This window comes from Acinonyx jubatus, chromosome E4 (assembly GCF_027475565.1).
Source record: "Acinonyx jubatus isolate Ajub_Pintada_27869175 chromosome E4, VMU_Ajub_asm_v1.0, whole genome shotgun sequence".
In the NCBI taxonomy this organism is placed as follows: domain Eukaryota; kingdom Metazoa; phylum Chordata; class Mammalia; order Carnivora; family Felidae; genus Acinonyx; species Acinonyx jubatus.
In genome coordinates this window covers 62,064,677-62,086,296 of record NC_069395.1, presented here as the reverse complement: position 1 = coordinate 62,086,296, position 21,620 = coordinate 62,064,677, and the positions used below count along the sequence as shown (strand labels likewise).

The following is a 21,620-nucleotide window of genomic DNA, read 5'->3' as shown; positions in this document are numbered from 1 at the left end:
CCCAAATCACACAGCGCAGAAGAGGGCAGAGCAGGTATTTGAAGCCGTGCCATCTGGGTTCAGAAGGCACGTTCTTAACTACCCTTCCCTATGATGACTCTCAGAGACATTAAGTAGGAAAGGGTCTGATTCTCAGCCTACCAGCCATGGGAGTTTGGTGATATTTAGCCTCTTTCTAACCAGATGACTTCAAAGTAAAATGTAATTTTTACCATACATGTCTCACCTGTCCATCTCACAAGATTGTTAGGAAACTTTATTTTATATTCGTGTTCTCACTCCCATGATTCTCTGCTTTCTTTCTCCCGTGTGCAAAGGTCTAGTGTAGGCCCATTGGGCGTGACCTCTTTGAGGGGAAGGCCAGTATCATATATATTTCAGTGGCTCCTGTGGCCAGACCTCACAGCTTGCTATGACTATCTTCATCACAGCCTCAGAAATTGCCTCTTTGGGTGCTAATTAGGGGCCCCAAAATGAACAACCAAAGACCTATGGCTTTGCCAACCGAAGAAGGGGGCATAGATTTGTATAGATTTGTGCATCCTGCATTTGGTGTTTAAATGCCTTCTCCAAATGGTCTCAGACAAAATGAAAAGGCACTGAAATCAGCCAGCCCCAGTAAGATATACAGGGACAGTCTGACGAGAAATAAGCTAGGGAAAAACAAGTAGTAGCTTCTTTTCTGGAAGCCCCTGAGGTCAGCTTTGTCATCAGCCCACGGTGCTCAGGGATATTAAAAACACTGCCACAATGGAGAGAACACAGCTAACGTGATAGAAAGGAGACAAGATTGGATATAAAACAGAAATACTGCCTTTCCAGAGAGAGAAAATTGTTAATACAAATGAACAGCTGTTTGGGAAGAAAACATTATTTCTCCAAACCCAGACAAAGCTCTATTTATTACATTTCAGAGACACTTAAATTATAGTGTCTGAAAGCTATCCTATCATGGGTTTATCTGTGACACCTAAATTATCCAAAAATCTGAAAGGTTAAGCCAAAATAAAGGCTTTCCTGTGAGAAAGGCTTCTAGAGAGAAAGTTCCTCTTTTTCCTCAAAGGAGCAGGTGAATAAATTCACTGTGTAGCATAACCAAATGAATACTAAATTCCAGCACTAAACTTTCTGGAAATGCAATGGAATATTAAATGCAAAATTCATTCCAAGATGTTAATGTATGCTATTTAAAAATCTAAATGCATAGTTCACTATTCCCATTGGTCTGTTTATATTCTTGTGTTCACATGGGTTCTCGACTGCATCCAGCTCTGGGTCTGCTCCAGGGGCTCCCCAGAAGTCCTGGAATGTTCTCTGTGCTTGCTGTGCTGGGCCAGTCCTGTTATGGGAGGTGCTGGAAATGGCATCAGCCCTGACCCTTCCAGAGGAGACCAGGGCTCACCAACACCTTTCTCACTGACTAGCATGTGTCTGGCTGCCTTGAGGCATTTCTGGAAAGTTGACTGTCACACTCTGATTAAAAAAAAAAAAAAAAAAAAAATTGGGGCACCTGGGTGGCTCAGTTGGTTAGGCGACTGACTTCGGCTCAGGTCATGATCTCGCGGTTTGTTGAGTTCGAGCCCCGCATCAGGCTCTGTGCTGACAGCTCAGAGCCTGGAGCCTGCTTTGGATTCTGTGTCTCCCCCTCTCTCTACCCCTCCCCTGCTCACACTCTGTGTCTCTCTGTCTCTCAATAATAAATAAATGTTAAAAAAAAAAAAGTAAAAAAAAAGTTAAAAAAAATTGCCACTAAGGGGAAAAAATGAAGAAAATCCTATTTGGCAGGGTCTAGGGAAAGTTACACAACAGACCAAGTGACCAGGTTAGGGGGCACTGTCAAGGTCAAGGGTAGGCTTGCCTCAGTCCTTTCTGCTCATCCCTCCAATCAATTCAAGTACAGCACAGGCTTCAGGCTAGATGGGAAACACAACAAAAGCAACACCATAAAGAAGGAAACTAAAATCCATAATCCTGTGATGCTACCTTACCACGGGGTGACCTGAACTTGAATGCTCTGGGGCCACTCAGGAGTCTCTATCACCCTACACAAGACGTGTGCTTCCCTCCTCTCGTTAGCACTTGGTACCGTTCTACCTTTACTTCCAACATACCTCATGGGGTGCAGTGCGGCATAGTAAGTTAGTGAAGACTTGAGAGTTTCCTAGTGAAAGGTGTTATGGTGTTATGTAAATACACAGTATTATTTTGTCTTTATTCCAGCATTACTGGTTTGAAATAGTTCAGTGTGTGTAAATATGTTAATAATGTGTATTAATTAGATTTTTTTTTTTTTTTTTTTTGAATTCCCTGGCGTCTCAGTTAACTAAGTGGTAGCAGGTTTACTGGTGCAGGGAACTGTTAAGGACAGTCTCTGACAACTATCCGTTGGTCTGTCCCATTCAGATCAAATTCTAGCTAGGTGAATCCACTCAGAGCGTGTAGTCATTTACTTGAGCACAAGATGAAATCGCTAGGTTGTGACCCCCTCGTGAAAATAAAGAGCCAGATGCAAATGTTAAAATTCACAACATGCGACCAACCCATCCCAGAGAATGGGAGGAACTGGGCAAGCTCCCTGTAAGCAGTTAGTAGGATGGAAAAGCCTAAGCGTGCAATGTTCGGAAAAAAAAAAATTCTTTTAAGTACCAGTACCACATGCTTTACACTGAAGTGTCTAAAAATAAATACTACTCTGAAGATCAAGTGTCAATCAGGGCCAGGTTAACCCTTGATAGCCACTTCCGTTCCCCTCTAGGAATAGCATTTTCTCCGACCTTGTCAGCAATGTAGGGTCAAGAGGATCTGACCGTGGCAACCCAACTTTCTTTACAGGGTTCTGAATAAAGGGTTATTTCCAGCCTTCTCTCCAGACAATAGCCATCTACACCTGCTGGCGCTCATAGGAACACTGAGAGTTCAGATTGATTACATGGACAGGTATTTCCCGGAGACTTTGCTTTTTAAATATCCTGTGTGGGCATGTGCCCATGTGGCAGAATGGTCTTGTTTTCTTTCCCATCACAGATGGCCGAGAGTCCTTCCCATGAGAATGGAGTCAAAAGCATAGGCTTCAGAATTATCATAAAGATGGGGAGAAGGTGTCAATGAATTACTGAAAAACTCACAGAACTCATCATATGCTGAGTTAAATGAGTAATGTTACCCTAGAGAACATTTTGTGTTATGTGTATTATTTTCTCCCTCCCAAGATAAAAATCTGCACAGAGACCTGCATTGTGATTGGATTGTGCCATACAGGCATCATAAGAAGTCCTTGAGTCAGGACGGTCTTGAGCTGGACAGCCAACAGAAACACTTCAGGCTAGCTGACTGAGCCACCAGGAGGGACAAGACATAGAACCATGCCTCGACATTGGGAATACAAGGGAGGTCAGACAGAAGTCATGTGCTGCTTCTTATGTTGGGTTTTAAGTCTAAACCGATCTTCCAAAGTGTGGAATCCAAAGAATATTATTAGAAAGAGTGCCTTTTTTAACTCTCTGCATATACCCAGCTCTCCTTCAGAGTCAAGAATCACCTTCTACAAAGCCCTATCTGATCTCCTCCTATATGTTCCTTCTCCCGTGTTCCACATCATCGTTCTGATCACAGTGCATCAGAACTGTCTACAGGAAGAAAGGTCAGCCCTTTGTGAGCAGGGGATGGTTCTCACGGGCAGCCACAATGTCTGGCACAGGACCTGACATAGGCAGGTATTGAAGGAAAGAAGGATTTTTTTTAAGTGTTTATTTATTTTTGAGAGAGAGAGACAGAGAGACAAAGTGTAAGTGGTGGGGGAGGGGAAGAGAGAGAGGGAGGCACAGAACCCGAAGCAGGCTCCAGGCTCCGAGCCATCAGCACAGAACCCGATGCGGGACTCAAACTCACGAACTGTGAGATCGTGACCCGAGCCAAAGTGGAACGCTCATCCAACTGAGCCACCCAGGCGCCCCAGGGAAAATAGGATTTGTAATGACAGCATCACAGACCGTGCTTATAAAGCACCGACTGGCCTGAAATCAGATGGCATCACAGTCACATCACCCTTTTTATAGAGATGGCTTTCAAGGAACCACTGGCAAAAGCTGCCATCTCCACCTTCAGCTGGAGTAGAGAATTAGTTACATTTGTGGAGGTCATATTGCTTTTGCTTCTGAAGAATATGGACTTTTTTTTTTTTTGCTAAAAGAAAACTAGATAAAAAAGAGGGCAATGCCTCCGTGTAGAGAAGGCCTTGGGGACTTTCTAGGAAAACAATTTCACTGGCAGCAGCTGGAGATGCAGCATATGATCTTGCTAAAGCTGTTTAAGTACCATACACGCTGTTGATGCTGGTGTTTTCCAGTGACTGAGAGGCAGGGACTTCAATGCAACGTGAAGAAAATACCACAACATTCACCTGTCCCAGCAAGTATTTACCAAACACCTACAACGTACTCCCTACCGGCTGCTGGGAAATGGTGGAGGACAAGACAGAGAAGAGGTCACTCCCAGGGGGTTGCATGTAGTTGTCGACGGGATCCCTATCTGGGGAAATTCCGCAAAGACGCTTCTGGGAAAGTGCTGGGAGAGGAACCTCAGTGGTGGAGTGGAGGCAAGTTAAATCTCTGCTCGAGGACTCACTCATGACGGCATCAACGTGACGCGATTCGGTAAGCTTTGTTTAAACAGACTTCCAACTACATTTTATGAGCTCTGGCCACGGTGGCTACCCAAGTAGATTAGATACTGGCCCCGCCCCTCAGCACCTCCAGAAAGACCTTGGCACATGGGTAAGGAGAGCAGTAGATCGGCGTGCAAGGGGAGGGCCCAGGTGCAGGTGAGCGGTCTTAGAATTCAGAAAGAGGACTTCATTGAAGAAAACCCCTCCGTTGACTCTAAAGCAATGTGAGTTACTGATGAACCGACAAGATACGACAGTACATTCATCTGTACCAATAACCCTGAAAGAGAGTAATACGGAAATAAAATGTACTGTCTGACTGGTAACAAAGGTTTCGATGCAATCCGTTTCACAACACAGCAGAATGCTAATGTAGTTCAAATCTGACTGGATGTGCCAAGAAAGAAAAAATGTTTCCCATCGATGCAAATTTTTTGGAGACTAAGAAAATGGACTTCTAGAGCCTCTCAAGGACTCTGCTAGTCATGCCACAGACAGTTTGAAGGAACTGCTGACTCCTGAGACCACGCCGCGGGATTAAAACAAAGACCGCAAAGTTGCCGCCTTCCCCAAGCAGCATTCATGGGATCGAGAGGCGGGGACACCTTTCAGAGCAGGGAACAGGCAGAGCTGGGAACAGGCAGGCTGACCCAGTGCACTTTCTTTTTGATCAACCTTATATTTGACTGTATTTTAGTAAATTATCCATGTAGTTGTATTTTGACAGCTCTCTTTACAGCAGTAAAACAAAATGTGTGCATCGCAAATGGCAAAGATTCAAATTTCAGCTATGTTTATCCAAAATAGCACTGAACTGCTTCTGTACTTATGCTATACTGCCTACAGCTTTACGGAAGGGAAGACAGATGGGATGAATTTAGCAGGGAAACAGCTGTGGCTTGAAGAAGAGACAAGCAAAAGTTTTGCTATCAGGCTTCATTATGTATCAAGGTACCAGTAAAATGTGTATCCGTAAGGCAGCCAAAAAAGTGTTTTTCATTTGACTAGTGATAATTACCCTTTCTCAACAGCTGACAATGTTCTAAGTGGCATTAAATAGGTAGAATAATTAAGCAATAAGATACAACAGGCAGCGCCTTGCTGGGAACTGTGGTTCCCCTCAGGTGAGCTTGGAAGGCCGAGGCTAAGGGGTCAATGACTTCAACCGCCTGAGAGATACAGCAGGAAGTTGCTGGGGGGACCGCACACCAATAGGAAATAGGAGGGAAACTCCCCAGGGAGGCTGGAAACTGGGAGCTTATCTGTGACGGTGACATCTTGGAAAGACAGTGACCCCCGAACTTCTCCCCCCGACTCAACAATGGATGTGCGCCCTTCACCCCCACTGGACATGCTTGTGGGAATGGAGGGAGGGATGGTCCTCCTCGGAATCATCTTTCGTCTGTGTTCAGATGTTCAGTTAGGTGTTTCTCAAGACTGGGCTGCGTCAACCTTCAGACAAGAGGAAATTTCTGGGCTTTACAATGACGACCAGTCACATTGCTAGTTAAGTGTGCTCGGATATACCATTCCTGACACCGTACCAATCCCACTCTCAGCTGTAGCCTCGGGGAAAACTGACCAACGTCTACTGCCAATCCTAGAGACCCTCCTATGCAGATGAGGGCTCACTGCACAACCTTGGTGTTTGCAATAAGAAAGCATGCACTTTGTGGGAAAAAAATTGTACCTCTTTATGATTGCATTAAGTAGAGCCCTCTATATTGGGTGACTGACAAAGAAAAAATATATATACGTTTATATATTGATGTTTAGCTATTTTTGAGAGAGACAGAGACAGAGCATGAGCAGGGGAGGGGCAGAGAGACAGGGAGACACAGAATCTGACGTGGGCCTCGAACCCGCTGACTGCTAGATCATGACCTGAGCCGAAGTCGGACACTTAACCGACTGAGACACCCAGGCGCCCCTAAATAGATTTTTTAATAAACCTAACCTGTGCCACACATGGATAACACCCTTGTGCTCCACCCAGATCAATAATGTTAATACTGCCACGGTAACAGAAAGGAGAAACACAGAAACGGCCTGAAAAAGGAACAAACACACTGTGACATGTATGCAATAAACCCGGGTGTGACAGTGCTATCTGGTGGCACAAAGTTTACCTCACTGCCACTGAGTGGTAATGAATGGAAAGCATGAACATGGTCAAAAGCATGTGAGAACAGATTAGAAACTTACTACCTTCCTCAGTTTTCACCATCACTTTCTATTTGTGCTCAGGCAAGAGGCTGTATGTTTTCTTTTCTCGTAGGTACAATTATTGTTGTCCCCCTGTGGCCTTTTTGTAACGTTCTGCTACTTTTCCAGTGACTTTTGTTCCTGGCAACACTTCTCAGGACTCTACCGGACTGAGTCTTGACAGGCCCCCTAATACCATTGCTTTTCTGGGTCCACTAGGACCATTGTCTCTTTTGGAGGCAAAAAGACCATGAGGTATTGTAGAGACAGCACAGGCTTTGGAGTCAGATACACCTGTTTGAAGTGTAGCTTCGCCTCTCACAGACAATTTCCTTCCTCTGGGTCTCAGTTGCCTCATTTGTAAACCGGGGTAAACTGTGGACAGCTTTTGTAGAGCACCTAGTGTAACATCACGGTAAACCGTCAATAATTAGGAATGACTTTTTTTTCTTTTTTTTTTTAATGGAAGGAAGGATTTTACTGAATTGCCCTTCCTGCCATTCTCTTATTTCAAATGATTGTTCCTCTTCTATTCCTTCTCACAATTCATCCATCTGCGTTGAATTTACAGCAACATAAACATACTTGAGAATGTGACTATTTTAGGCTCTCTACCACATTTTCTCCTATCGATCAGCACCCAAGATTTTCACGCAGAGACACGGGATCCTCAGGTGTGAGATATGTTTGCACCGCTTAAGGCACGCATGTTGGGACTCTGTTCTGAAACTGACCAGATGCCCTTCGGGGAACCACAGTCGTGGCTTAGTGGCTGGAGAGCAGCTCAGAGGACACAGAGAATGAGAACATAAAATAATGCCATATCTGGTTGGTACCACGCATGAACTTTTTAAAAATTGGTATCACGGGAGCTAAAATATTCCTAAGTTCTTCACATCGGCCTCCCTTCTTCATAGACTTGGGAGTAAAGCCACATGGTTCTGGTTCCTCCTCTGTCATGTAAGTGGCTGTGTGACCTCCCTGTGCCTCAATTTCCTGAGTAGTACTTTCCTCATAGGGTTGTACAAGAATTAGATTGTCAATAAAGGTAAGCATTTAGAACATGGACAGTGGCTGGTACATAGAAAGTACTATCTAAAGTTAGCAGCTGCTGGGGCGCCTGGGTGGCTCAGTTGGTTGAGCATCTGACTCTTGATTTCAGCTCAGGTCATGATCCCAGGGTCTTGGGATCAAGCCCCGCGTCAGGCTCTGAGCTGAGTGTGGAGCCTGCTTAAGATTCTTTTGCTCCCTCCATCCCTGTCCCCAACTCTCTCTAAAATAAATGAAAATAAAAAAAATAAAGTTAGCTGCTACAATGTTAGTGATAACAATTGTAATGGTAATTTATTATATATGTATTTATGTGTTGTATGATTATGTGCTAGGTAATAATCATCATTATTGTAAGGTGTGTCAGAAAATTTGTACATGGTAGCAAGAAGTTTTGTACAATGTTTAATGGGTGCCAAACTATGGAAACTGGGAGTCAGCAAGAGGGCCTGGAACCAAGAACCCTTAGCGCATGAAATGAGAGTAGAGACAAGGTCCTGGGCCCTGGAGGCTGGTGGTGTGGATGAATTTCTCTTATGGCAAAGATCTTAAGATCGTCGTTTTGATCACCAGACTTCTTCATAAGAAGTATGCTCCTAAAGTTAGTAACTTGCTCAGACCCACACACAAGTCAAGACCAAATAGAACTGTGTCTTGTACCTCCTGAGACCTCATTTCAGGATGGATCCCAAAGGTTCCTACAGAGAGATCTCGATCCGTACCAGGATACTTGATGATTATATTTCTGACAGAGAGAGATGCCTTGGGTACTGCAGCCAAAAAGAGAAGAATACACATGACAGCCCAGAGGCCATGCTGTCTCAGTGCAAGTCAACAAGGTCTCCATCTCTTGGATTCCTCATATTGTAAATGATGATAACCACCTTTGATAACCACTTAACCGAGGGTTGGAGCTGAAATTCATAAAGCATGCATGAGGTTGCAATTATATAAATACAGAAACGATCTCTCTTTTAAGAATCAATTTTGAGTGATTTCAATCAATATGTTAAATGCCTTATAAAACTAATGAAAAATTAAATTTCGGATACACTGTACTTTGACATCAACCATCAACATTACAAATGCCATGTTTGCGCAAAGACTGTTACCAGCAGAAAATTCAGAAATAAAATACACCGTATTTAAAAAAAAACATTTCTCAGTGCACGATACCAGTCAACAGTGGTAAGCCATTACTGATATGGAGACTGACCGGCCAGGCAAAGCAAAGACATTTTTACTTAAAAGGTGGATTCTTTCCCTATATTTTCTGCACGGCTCTGATATTACATTTAAAAAGAAAGAACCGTGCCTTGGATGTAAAACCAACTATTAAACAATGTGGACATTTACATGAGCTATCTCTAGTCTTGTGATAATAGTCGCTCCCTGGTAGTCTAGTGGTTAGGATTGGGTGCTCTCTAGTTTTGTGATAATTTTCACTTTTGATCTGACACCGAGAATGAACCATCCTCGTGTCTCTGGGATCAACACAGGAGACAAGGGCCGAACTTGAATATTCATATGATCTTTTCCACAAAGAAAAATTAGGAAATAATTGACAAATTGTTATAAAGCATGATGCCCATTTATGACTCCCAAGCCCTAATGTTTCTAGCATTCATGATAAATACCTATGATTCCTCCATCCATTTTTATTTTTGGAAGTTCATCTCTGTATATTCTGTGACAATCTGCTCCCCTAGAATTTGGAATTTGAATAAAGCAGATTTGGTTGCTTTTTTTTCCCCCCAGATGAATGCACAAAGACCCTAAAAAAACAAACGTTCTTTAGAAGACAGAGCAATGAGTGTATTTACTATTTATTAAAGTATAGCATCTACCAAAAAACCTGCAGGCTGAGCTCTAATCAGCTCCCCCCCACTACCCAGGACAATTCCATGGTAGGAAGCATGATGAAAGGTCCAGAAAAGCACAATGAGAAAGAGGAGATAAAGACAGAAGATAGTCCCCTCAAAATAAAAAGAAAAGAAAGAAATAGCCTACCCCTCACCAAAAACAAAAAGTAAACCACTTCCCCTGCTTCCAACCCTTTTTTTTTTTAATGCTGGGAATGACCCACTTTGACCTAAGTATATTATAGTATAAAAATAAAGGCTAAAAGACTGGTTTTCCTTACATATTTGCATGAAAAGAATTACAGACACAGGGAACAGCTCACTCTAATTTCTTCTAAGAAATCATTTTCTCGAAGCAGATTCTCCCACACTGGCTTCGTTATAACTGAGGCATCCGTTTTTTAAAAATACTATTTATTTTGCCACTATATGGCCAAATTTGTCTTCTATTTCTGCAGGCTTGTTAAAAGAATCATCATTTAGCTTTCCATAACCTGCAGGGCCCAGAGCAGCTAGAATTATAGGGGAATTTCCCCACTGGCCAGGGCAGGATAGAGGAGGAAAACAGAACTTGACTACTTGGGGCACCTGGGTGGCTCAGTCGGTTAAACATGCGACTTAAGCTCAGGTCGTGAATCTCACAGTTCGTGAGTTTGAGCCCCGCGTCGGGCTCTGTGCTGACAGCTCAGAGCCCGGAGCCTGCATCAGATTCTGCGTCTCCCTCTCGCCCTCTGCCCCCCTCCACTTGTTCCCTCTCTCTCAAAAACACATAAATAAACATTTAAAAAAGAAAGAAGAAAAGAACCTGACTACTCTTCTCAGACCTAATTCTGTCAGGTTTTCGCTTTCAGGAAACCAAAACAAGGAGAGGAAGCCGACATCAAAGTAAACTCTACATGCTCCTGGTTCATGCATTGGATAAGGAGGTGGGGGACACACGACATCTGGACGGAGACCAAAGGACCCCACTAATCCTCACTCCCAGACCACACATACCTCGGGTGCAGAGACCACTCTGACCCATATTTGTCTCCTTAGGGCCCAGGATAGCGCCCAGCCAGGTCCCGTGACAGAGCTGAAACTGCTGGTTGGTTGGGTAACATTCTCAAACATGCTCTGCCCTGCAAATGCGGCACAGAGGGCTCTAATGAACTGAGTAGTGTTTCACCAGCATCACAAGGCAAATTTACTACAGTGAATTGTGTTGTTCAGGGACGAATGGCCACTTAACTCATCCATTTTGGAAATCTGGATTTACTATGTGGGGCTTGCCTGAAGTGAGATGCAGGGACACAAGCTTGGCTTTCTATCAGGCTGAATTTGGAGTAAGACATTTTGATTTAGGGTCATTTATGAAATTTCAGAGCCTCCAGTTTTTTAGCACAGAGTGTGCCCAAGACAGACTGACGCAATGCAATTAAATATTTTGCCATTGGCCCACTTTTTCATGTTAGGGCTGAAAGAGGCCTCACAATTCCCTGGGAATTGTTTTCGTTATAGCTTTTAAACTTTTTATTCTTTCATTCTGAAATAGAAAGATTCCCTTCTCTTAATATTGTACTTTTCTTTAAAATTGTGCCCTAAATTTTTCTTTTTTTTCTTTAAAATTTTTTTTAAATGTTTATTCATTTTTGAGAGACAGAGATGGCATGCAAGCAGGGGAGGTCAGAGAGGGAGACACAGAATTTGAAGCAGGCTCCAGGCTCTGAGCTGTCAGCACAGAGCCCGATGTGGGGCTTGAACTCATGAACTGCGAGATCATGACCTGAGCCAAAGTCGGACGCTGAACCAGCTGAGCCACCCAGGCACCCCTGCCCTAGACTTTTCTTGTCTTATGCATTGTGGCATTGTATTGTAAGCAGTACATATGTTATATATATATATATATATATATATATATATATATATATATATGCATTTATTTATTTATTTATTTATAACATTAAAATTAATAATGATTTTGATTACTGAAACTAAAATGAACAGTTACAAAATTATTGTATTCTAACTCCCCTAGGAAGTTTTCTCTGACCACCAGATGCCCGCATTAGGAATGCCACATCTGGTGTGTTTATTGAAATCTTGACCTCATGCATGGTCTATCAGCTGCAAAGTGCTGTGTCTGTTCGCTATGCAAGATGCAGGCCCCAATAAAGAGCTCTTCCCCACAGGTGCTCACCATCCAGTGGGGACACAGGCCTGTGTCACCAGGAGACAGTGCAGGTTGCACAAGAAGCATGATTTTAGAAATCTCAATGATGTGGGGCACCTGAGTGGCTCAGTTGGTTAAGTGTCTGACTTCAGCTCAGGTCATGATCTCGTGGTTTGTGGCTTTGAGCCCCGCATCAGGCTCTGTGCTGACAGCTCGGAGCCTGGAGCCTGCTTTGGATTCTGTGTCTCCCCCTTTCTCTGCCCCCCCACTTGCACTCTGTCTCTCTATGTGTCTCAAAAATAAATAAACATTAAAAAAACACAAATAAATAAATAAGATCACATATTAAGGTTAGCTAGAGCCAAATCCCTATTGGGCACCCAAAAAGACACTACCTCGTTTCTTATTCGTACCTAACCATGCATTCTAACACCCCAAACAGGCATAATCCACAGACTGTAGTGCACTTGGGAGTAGATGCATCACCTGCGCAGCTCTAAGAGGACCCCACGTGAAGGGGGCGTTTCAGCCCACACGACAGCGTGAGCCCGTCAACAGGAAACAGAGTTTTAGCCCTGCTGCAATTAGTTGTCAGATGTTGGGCTTGGCCTCTGTGACTCAGCCCCATCAAAGGGAAGACAACACTAATAATCCATCTTGCACAGCATATATGAAAAGAAGTATCTATTTCATGTTTTAAAGGTCATTGAATATATCACAGCTAGATAGTTGAAGCAAAATACCATATTCATCAGTGAAATAGGAAAGTTTAGCAGCCTTCATCTGTTCCCATTTTAAATTTACCACAGTATGTAAATGAGAGGATTTAAAAAAGCACCAAGCAAAAATCTGAGCTAGGTGCGACCGAAAAGCACAATCAGAAGCAAATTTGTGAGCCTCAAGTGCGGGAGTTTGCCAAATGGGCTGGTGCTTACATTTTACTACTAATCTGAGTTTATGCGAAGCCAGTAGAAAGATCCCAATTATTGTTAAATACCCAGAGTAGAAATTTGCTGCTAAACTGCTGTATAGTATCGGTCTCAGGTTGGTTTTTGTAAACTCTTATTTTATATCCTGAAATTATCACAGGAATACCACACACAGAGCTGAACTTGAAACACACGGTCCTAGTCGCATCCATGGTCTGAAGAAAATACACGGAATACAACTTGCACTAGAGACTGAATTACCAGATTTTAATAATATTTTGCAGGGGTTGAGAGAATCTACTTAACCAGCAAGAGCAGTTACGCTACCCAACTTAACACTTCAAAATACAATTTGATGGCAAAATGAGATAATCTGATCATTCTTAACAGGAGTTTCGTCGGGTCAGAATATTCACACCGTATCAGACATTCACACCGTACCAGAAAGTGCACAGAGGCGGGTTTCACACTTTTGGAGATCTCAGCGGGCCAATATGTCATGTTGAGACATCAGCCTACTATTGAAACAACATCCTGTCTGGTTTCTATGGAACAAACTACCTTCAAAAACAAAATGAACCATATTATATGAAGCCAAAGGGAAAGTAAAACTCAAGCATGTCGAGCATTCTCTAACCAAGCGTTAGCAGTTAGGAGGCCTGGTGTTCATACTATGCGGATCCTGCAAACTTGGGCTGGGCCCCTGAGCCCACCAACAAGGGTGGGATTTTCAGATAGAAAGGCCTAGGCAACCACAGGATCCAGCCTGAAAGATGAGGAGACAGACCCCCACACTGGTGCCCATCGAACGCTCCGTGGCCAGTTCCACAACAAGACAGCGTGAAGCCCAGTCTGACTTCCCAGAGTCCCATGATGCTTATGATTCCCTCCTTCTTCCTCAAGTAACATCGCAATGTTTATTCAACTATGAAAATGGGGATAGTAAAATAAATGTCTTTTCTACCTCGTAACGTGTAATTACAGGAAAGGTCCCACTTTTTGGGTTTCTACTATGTTTCAGAAACTGTTCTAGGCAGTAGGACCCTGGTGATGAGCAACACAGACCAGTCCTCACCTCATGGCACCTACACTGTAGGCAAGAAAAGTAAACAGGGTGACTATGGAGAACAGCGGGTCAGGAATTCTTTAGAGAGTCTGACAAAAGATCAGACCTAGAACCTTGCCTGGCATAATGTAGGCACTGACAAACTAATTGGACCTGCTTCCCAGAAAAGGAACAAAAACATTAAATTTTGCATCCATTTTCGAGAGATTCACAGCTCATCGATGGATCTCAGCTTAAGAATTTTGTTGCAAAGGGAAGGAAGAAGAGGTCTAGGGAGGTGAAGAAGCATGGGAAGGGGAAAGGCCTGAGAACCAGGAGGAAAACACGATGGAAACAGGCCACTATAAGGTAAACATGTAAGTGTGGGACACACGAAATCAAAAGGGCAAAATGGAAAAACAGGTGGAGGGAACCTAGAAGCAGTTTGTCAGGGAAGGCTTCCGAGAAGGGCAAAAACCCAAGCTGAGCCTTCTCTGAAAAAAAAAAAAAAAAAAAAAATTTTTTTTTTTTACTGTTTACATTTCCTTTTACAAAAGTAACACATGCTCAGTGCAGAAAACTTAGAAATTCTTGGAAAATGTTAAGAAAACACACCAATAACCCCTTTGCCTAGAAACAGCTAATGTAAACTATGACATTCCTCTGTGTGTGTATGTGTGTGTGTACATGTGTATAGGCACACACAGGTGTGTAACAAGATGGAAACAAATGTATTCACTCAGTGTTTGGAAGAAGTAATTTGATAATCTGAGAAGATTCCAAACAGGCATGCTGAAGTTTTCTGGTCATTAAGTGGCCTCCTACGGCAGTTTTTCAAACTCTGGGTCACGAGCCCCTAGCAGGTCATTAAACAGAAAACATAGATTGCAGTCTATAGCAAAGGTATGTACTGTTTTATTAAACTTTCTTTAGGTGTGTGTGTGTGTGTGTGTGTGTAAAGCTTGCAATGTTAACTTTACTCGAGACCCAGGCTAGTTTGAATGTATGTACATTTGAGGCAAGAGCAGGGGCAGATTTGGATTATTCTGAATATTAGAGGGGTAAGGAATTAGTGGTCCCCAGAATGTGACAAAGCAAAGACGGTGATGGCGGCTGGGGATGGGAAGCAGCGGGAGGAAAAAGTTTCCTGAGTGGAAACACAGCCTAGAAGGGACTTTGAAAGAGAGAACCACGGATCAGTGGGAATTGCTACATTGTTTCTGAGGGATGCTATAATTTCTGAGGGTGTAAATGCTCACCACTTTTCTTATTATATCCTCTACGTCCATGCTGATCAGCCGTGTTTTGTGCATATGAAGTCTTTTTGGGAATTCAGAGAGATGCTGAGTTCTGCATACGAGTTGGCACAGAGAAAAAATTTGAGTCCACATGTGTGGGATATGAAAGCTAGAGCGTGAAGAAGATATTTTGGGTCTATATATCTGTATCTTTTTTTTTTTTTTTTCAAAAATGGAATCATGTAATATATACTACTTTTATCCTATTTCTCCTTACAGATATGGAGACAGTTTGAATGTCTGTCATGTCAATAAACACTTTTCTGCTAACAAGAGATTTTATTAGCATTTTGGAATTCCATTGTAGGGAATTTATTGTTAGCTGTTTATGTAACTAATGTTCTGCTGCTGGACATTTTGATTATTTAATATTCTGAATTGATTATTCTCAATGTTAATCTCTTAGAAATAATACCACTGCTTAGAGTCATAATTAGTAGGACTGGCCGAAGAGAAGTATCATTATACTCATTACACTTTATTATCTACTTGGGTGTCCGTCTTACAAAGGAGGACCCTTTAACCTAGCACCAAGGACAGCGCCAGGTGCTAAGCTAAGTGAACTGCAGGGAGCAGGAAGCAGCCTGGCTGGGAGGTGACGGAAGGCTATCTACATTGGCAACATTGGTAAATCAACTACAATCTCTCATCTCATACAATTCTTGACATTTCTTGGGATTTAAAGTGCTTCTTGCAAAAACTACACATCTAGTTTGAATAGTCACAGGAATATATGTAAATTTGAAAATAAATTTGAAAATAAAAATTAGACTTGATTTAGGGAAATTTTAAGCCAAACAGAAATATGACCAACAATTGTCATCTTCAAAGTCATTGGCTCTTCAGGCATCCTGCAGATTCATCCCCAGAGCTATAAAAAATGTCATGGGGGGGGGGGCACCTGGGTGGCTCAGTCAGTTAAGCATCTGACTCTTGATCTCAGCTCAGGTCTTGAACTCAGGATCATGAGTTCAAGCCCCACACTGGGCTCCACACCCAGCGTGGGTTAAAAAATAAAACAGAACAAATAAATTTTTTAAAAATGTCACTGGGATTTAGACCAAAGAAACAGGTACTAACAGTAATAGGAGGAAAATTACTTGATTCCTTCTTCCCCTCACTTCTCATATCCCATCAACCACTAGCCAACTTCACCTTCTACACATTTCCCCAATCCACCTCCTCCCCTTCGCCTCTATTTCAGGCACCCATCATTTCCTGTCTAGTTTCCCTGCCTGGCTCCCCGAAATCCACCCTTCATGCTGCCACCAGAGTGAGCTATTTGAAATGCAAATCTGCTACTGTGTCCTGTTTAACACTCTTCATTGGTTCCCCAATACCTACAGGACACAGAGACAAGTCTCCGGCCTGGACCCCCTTCCTGCTTTGCACCTTCCAACACACCCTGTTTGTTGTTCATGTGACATCACTTTTCTCTCTGGGTTTCCTCTTTGCCTGCCATGCAGCCTTGCACACCCTCTGAAGTTACGTTTTGGCGTCCCTTCCTCTAGAAAGTTCTCCAGCATCTCCTGGGCTGGATTGGTGCCTCTCTTCAGTGATCCTATGCAGACACACACACATCTCTACCAAAGTCTTTACCCATGGTGCCTGTCGGGATGGGGTGACGGCTTTACACCTCTTTCTCCAGAGATCAGAGACCAGTGATTAATTTATCTTCTCTGTCCCCATAGCCTGCCATTCCTGTCAGGTAACAGGTATTCACTTTCCTTTGTCTGTTTGTTGTTGTTGCTGCTGCTGTTGCTTTGGATGGACCAAACCGTACTGTAGTTTAAAGGGCTAAAAAACTGCTGATAAAGCCCGATGAGTTCAAATCCTAATGGACGGGTGGAATGAAATGAGGGCACATAAGTAATCAGTGTATACCAATACTAACCATTAGCTAACAGCTTTTATTTTTATTTATTTATTTTTAAAAAAAATTTTTTAAATGTTTTTATTTATTTTTGAGGCAGAGAGAGACAGAGCATGAGCAGGGGAGGGGCAGAAAGTGAGGGAGACACAGAACCCGAAGAAGGCTCCAGGCTCTGAGCTGACAGCACAAAGCCCGATGTGGGGCTTGAACCCACAAACTGCGAGATCATGACCTGAGCTGAAGTCGGACGCTCAACCGACTGAGCCACCCAGGCGCCCCAGCTAACAGCTTTTAAATTAAAACAGTTTCAGTTCCTAGAGAATTATTCATTGATTCAACACAGTTGTATACACCGGGACCTCAGAGATTGGAAACATGGTTCACACCAAAGAATTCTCCATCTGATGGCAGGAAAGGACACACAATACCATGAACTCAGTGCTGTAAGTGCTAGAAAACAGAAACACTGGACCAAGAGGGAACCAACTTCGGAGAATTAAGAAATGGCGGTCCCCCGTGAGAACTCAGATTTTCAGTTAGCCTTGCCCTAGTCAACCCCCCAAATCTCACCCTGAAAGTAGTTCTCATGTGAGATATCTGGAGAGCAGGCCCCACACATTTTCCAGCCTTTCCTTGGGGTCACTGACTCTTCACACTGAAGATGGGGAGATCTGGAACCAGGATGGGAGCGCGGACCTGGGGGGGAAGGGCCAAGGCAGCTGCCCCCTGGCCGCCTCACCTGCACTCGCTCAGCCCTCCTGGTTCTAGTGACAAACCCAAGGAATCCGGGACCCTCTGATCCCGCCAGGCCCAGCAGGAGATGACGTTGCAGGTGGACACAGTGGCGTAATTCAAAATAAGAAATATGAAATGCAGCACAAATGTCCCTGTGTTTTAAGGGTCATGTGGAAAACCTGGGGCACTTCCAGACGCAAGTCCCAGAAAGGATTATTTTACAGTGGGAGACATAACAGAAGTTAAGGTATATTTGGTTTGAGCAAGAAATGATCATCTCTTTCCAAGGATCATCTTCCAAGGGCTGTTCTGTCTGGCCATGTAAAACAAGAAAAATGTTCCCCCGCCTCAATTCGAGATTCTCTCCTTCACCTACGATACAGAAATCACAGGCGTTGGGTAAAACGTCAACTTTGGCTGATTAAAAAAAAAAAAAAAAAAACAACTCTCACAAAATTTGCAAGTTAATAGTTATCCTCTAATATATCAGGCCACTGGGGAAACCAAAAGCTTGGGAAATATATAACTCGTTCCAAGTGATTGCTGTAAAATTTGTAAAGTCAAAGTCATTTATGTAACTGCTGCCAACCCTCATATTCAGCTCCATTAAATATGACCTACAAACCTTACAAGATAAGGACCAACTAACAAGACAGTGAGTAGTTAAATGGCCTAAATAGAGTGAGGAACCACCTCTAGTACTAGTGAGATCAAAGCATGTTTAATAGCTGTGACTAATATTTATTGAGTGCTCACTGGATACACATCCTTACACAATAACAGTTTAGATTTATATTTACTCAATGACAGCAATTCGACACACCTAGAATTGAATGGTTTTTTTTCCAAATGTGAGGATCCGGGTAAGAGGTTATAAAATATGTTTTTAAAGTTGTATATTCCCATCAAGCTCTGCTTTTAGCTCACTATTTTTCCTGCTTCTACACTTTTGGGGAGGCTGAAAAAGGCGAGCTGGAAGGTAAAAATGATTGCAAAGTCACAGAGTGAGTGTCTCCTAAGTACCTGGTACCTAAGTACCTAAGTACCTGGGCGACAGGCTTGAGAAACAAATGACTGGGACACGGGTCCTGTTCTCAAGGAACTCAGGGTCTAACCAGTTGGACATTCAAAGAATAAAGACGGCGTCCTGTGCACTTGAACAAAGTGTGGTTTGAACACCCAGACAGTGGGTGAAGGAAGGCGTCCCTCAAGAGAGGACAGCTGACCTGTCTCTTGAGAAACATGAGGCCCGTAGGCCGAGAAGAAAAAGTATTCCAGACCTCAGGGAACATAGGCAAGAGCATCTGGCCTTGTATTCTCAAAGACCAGGGTTCAGTCTCAGGTCCCTTTCATCCCCGAGCCTACCACACGCCTCTATTACCATAGTCAGCACTCAGTATCTGAAGAGTGTATAAACAATAAATGAAAAAATAAATAATTAAGTGAACACAGACCTTCTTTCTATATATACTCAGAAATGACCCTAGATCCCTGAGAAGGAGGAGGAACATAACAAAAAAATCCCTTCTGAGAGCCTATGACCCGAGAGAAAAATGGATGTTTACTCTCCTGGCTCATGAGAGCCACATACTCGGTAACAGAGGACCTGTTTCTCGAGAAATCCGCTCCATGACACAGTCTCAGTAACCAGGGTTAATCACATCTCAAACTTGTCCTACAGGTAACAACCCCATCGCCTCCATGTGCAGCAGTCATGGGTGGGTCCCCCTGCCGGTGAGTTAGAAAGCACAACCTGGTGATCACTGTGCTCCAGGGTACAAAGGACACACAGTGGAACAGAGAGGCAAAGGGATGAGAGATGATCACGGAGCCACAAGAAACCACACAGTCCACATGGTCACTTCCACGCTTCGACCTGTGATCTGTCTCCACACACAGTCCTGCAGGGTGGCTTAAAGCCCTGCCCTTTTACCCTTATCTGTAAAGTTTAGTAAAGTTTAAATGTTTACAAATGTCTATATTATTATTTTAATTAAAGCCAACTTAAACTTTAAAAATGATTAATAATTTCTATGATTTATCAAGGCTTTTAATACACTAATGTAAGTTTTCCCTCTCTAAAGAGTGGGTAGTTTATGCAATAAGTCCCAAACTAAATCCTCTGCTTTTTTCAAAGACCATTTTGTGGAACTGATTGTTCACAAAATACATATGGAAAAGTGCTGCCCACAACAAATGTAGCAAGGGAGGCAAGAGGCAGGATGTTGCATTATTGTGTGTGTGTGTGTGTGTGTGTGTGTGTGTGAAGCAGTTTGTGTGCTGTAATCATCATCTTGGCAAATACCATGACCTAATTAAGAAAGGAAAAATGGGGGGCACCTGGGTGGCTCAGTGGGTTAAGCGTCCGACTTTGGCTCAGGTCATGATCTCACAGTGTGTGGGTTCAAGCCCTGCAACGGGCTCTGTAATGACAGCTGGGAGCCTGGAGCCTGCTTCAGATTCTCTGTCTCTGTCTCTCTCTCTCTCTCTGCCCCTCCCCTGTTTGTGCTCTTTCTCTCAAAATTAAAATAAACATTAAAAAATAAATTTAAAAAAAGGAAAGGAAAATGGATGGATGCTTAGACCAAATAAAAATGACAAAAAGAGAAGTAGAAAAATGATATTCACCCAATTGAGAGAGAGGACAGTTATTCATTACTTGCTGATTTCTTCATTCATTATCATTCTAGGAATGGGACTTAATGCATTCATAGTACCCTTTAAAAACCAGGCACGGGTTCTCGGCGGGGGGGCCTATGTGGCTCAGTCGGTTAAGTGACCGACTTCAGTTCAGGTCATGATCTTGTGGTTTGTGAGTTTGAGCCCCGCGTTGGACTCTGTGCTGACAGTTCAGTGCTTCGGATTCTGTGTCTCCCTCTCTCTCTGCCCCTCCCCCACTCACTCTCTGTCCCTCTTTCCTTCAAAAATAAATAAACATTAAAAAGATTAAAAAAAATAAAAATTAAAAATTAATAAAAACCAGGCACGGGTTCTCAATCCAAGAATTTATTGAAAACCATTTTGGGTTTTGTTTTTTTTTTTAATATAATTTATTGTCAAATTGGTTTCCACACAACACTCAGTGCTCATCCCAACAAGTGCTCTCCTCCTATGGAAAACCATTTTGAAACCATTTGCATTTTCAGCAGCCCAGTCTCCTAAGAAACCACTCCTGCTAGGACTCCGTGCAAGGAAGAGATCAGCTCCCTCAGGAAAGCAGGACCGCAGCCCCCACCATCCCCAACCGAGCAGCAGGTCACTCGGAAACCTGTACACGAGGGTGATTCTCTAGGCTGAACGGTGGCCACTGCCCTTCCTGCCAGGCAGCTGTGGAACGTTTGTTTGGGATAAGAACGCTCCACTGGCCCAGCTTCTGGGTGGTGCGAGGCCGTTCTCCGTAATCCAGGGGAAGAGAAAGCAAAACGGGAACAGAGAAAGCTCCCCGTCTTCTGCCTCCAAGTGGCTTGCCTCCTCTGTGGTACAAGAGGGAAACTGTGCATGGAGAGGGTGTTGCAGATTCTTCTTACCCAAGAGTTAGTATTTTGTACGTTTTCATTCGTCTGACCCCAGTGGTTCCCTCCAAAGTAGAGCAGGAGCTCTCTGAATGGACGGCCACTTGCCCTGAGCTCCTGATGAACCAACACTTCCCTTTGCTCGCCATGAAATGTACTGAACAATGTCCAGAGCACGCTCAGTCCTTGTGGCCGCCAGTACGACTGGGCACCGCTGCCCCGCCCGCGTACACGCTCCCCAGTCACTTGTGTTTCCTCCTAAGCCTGCTTAGGCTGCCTACACAAGCATAACTTAA

General features: G+C 43.4%; 1 protein-coding gene across 14 annotated transcripts in view; it reads right to left on the bottom strand.

Annotated features, from left to right (window-relative positions):
- Positions 1-21,620, bottom strand: part of SDCCAG8 (SHH signaling and ciliogenesis regulator SDCCAG8) — a 246,837-nt gene that overhangs the window by 31,625 nt on the left and 193,592 nt on the right. The window contains exon 18 of one of the 14 annotated variants that reach the window (XM_053209293.1): positions 11,725-21,285. The exons of the other annotated variants lie outside the window; for them this stretch is intronic. Coding sequence (XP_053065268.1) covers positions 21,069-21,285 — 217 coding nt within the window. The 3' untranslated portion in view covers positions 11,725-21,068. Of the gene's footprint in view, positions 1-11,724; positions 21,286-21,620 lie in introns of those variants that run through there. 14 annotated transcript variants of the gene reach the window in all.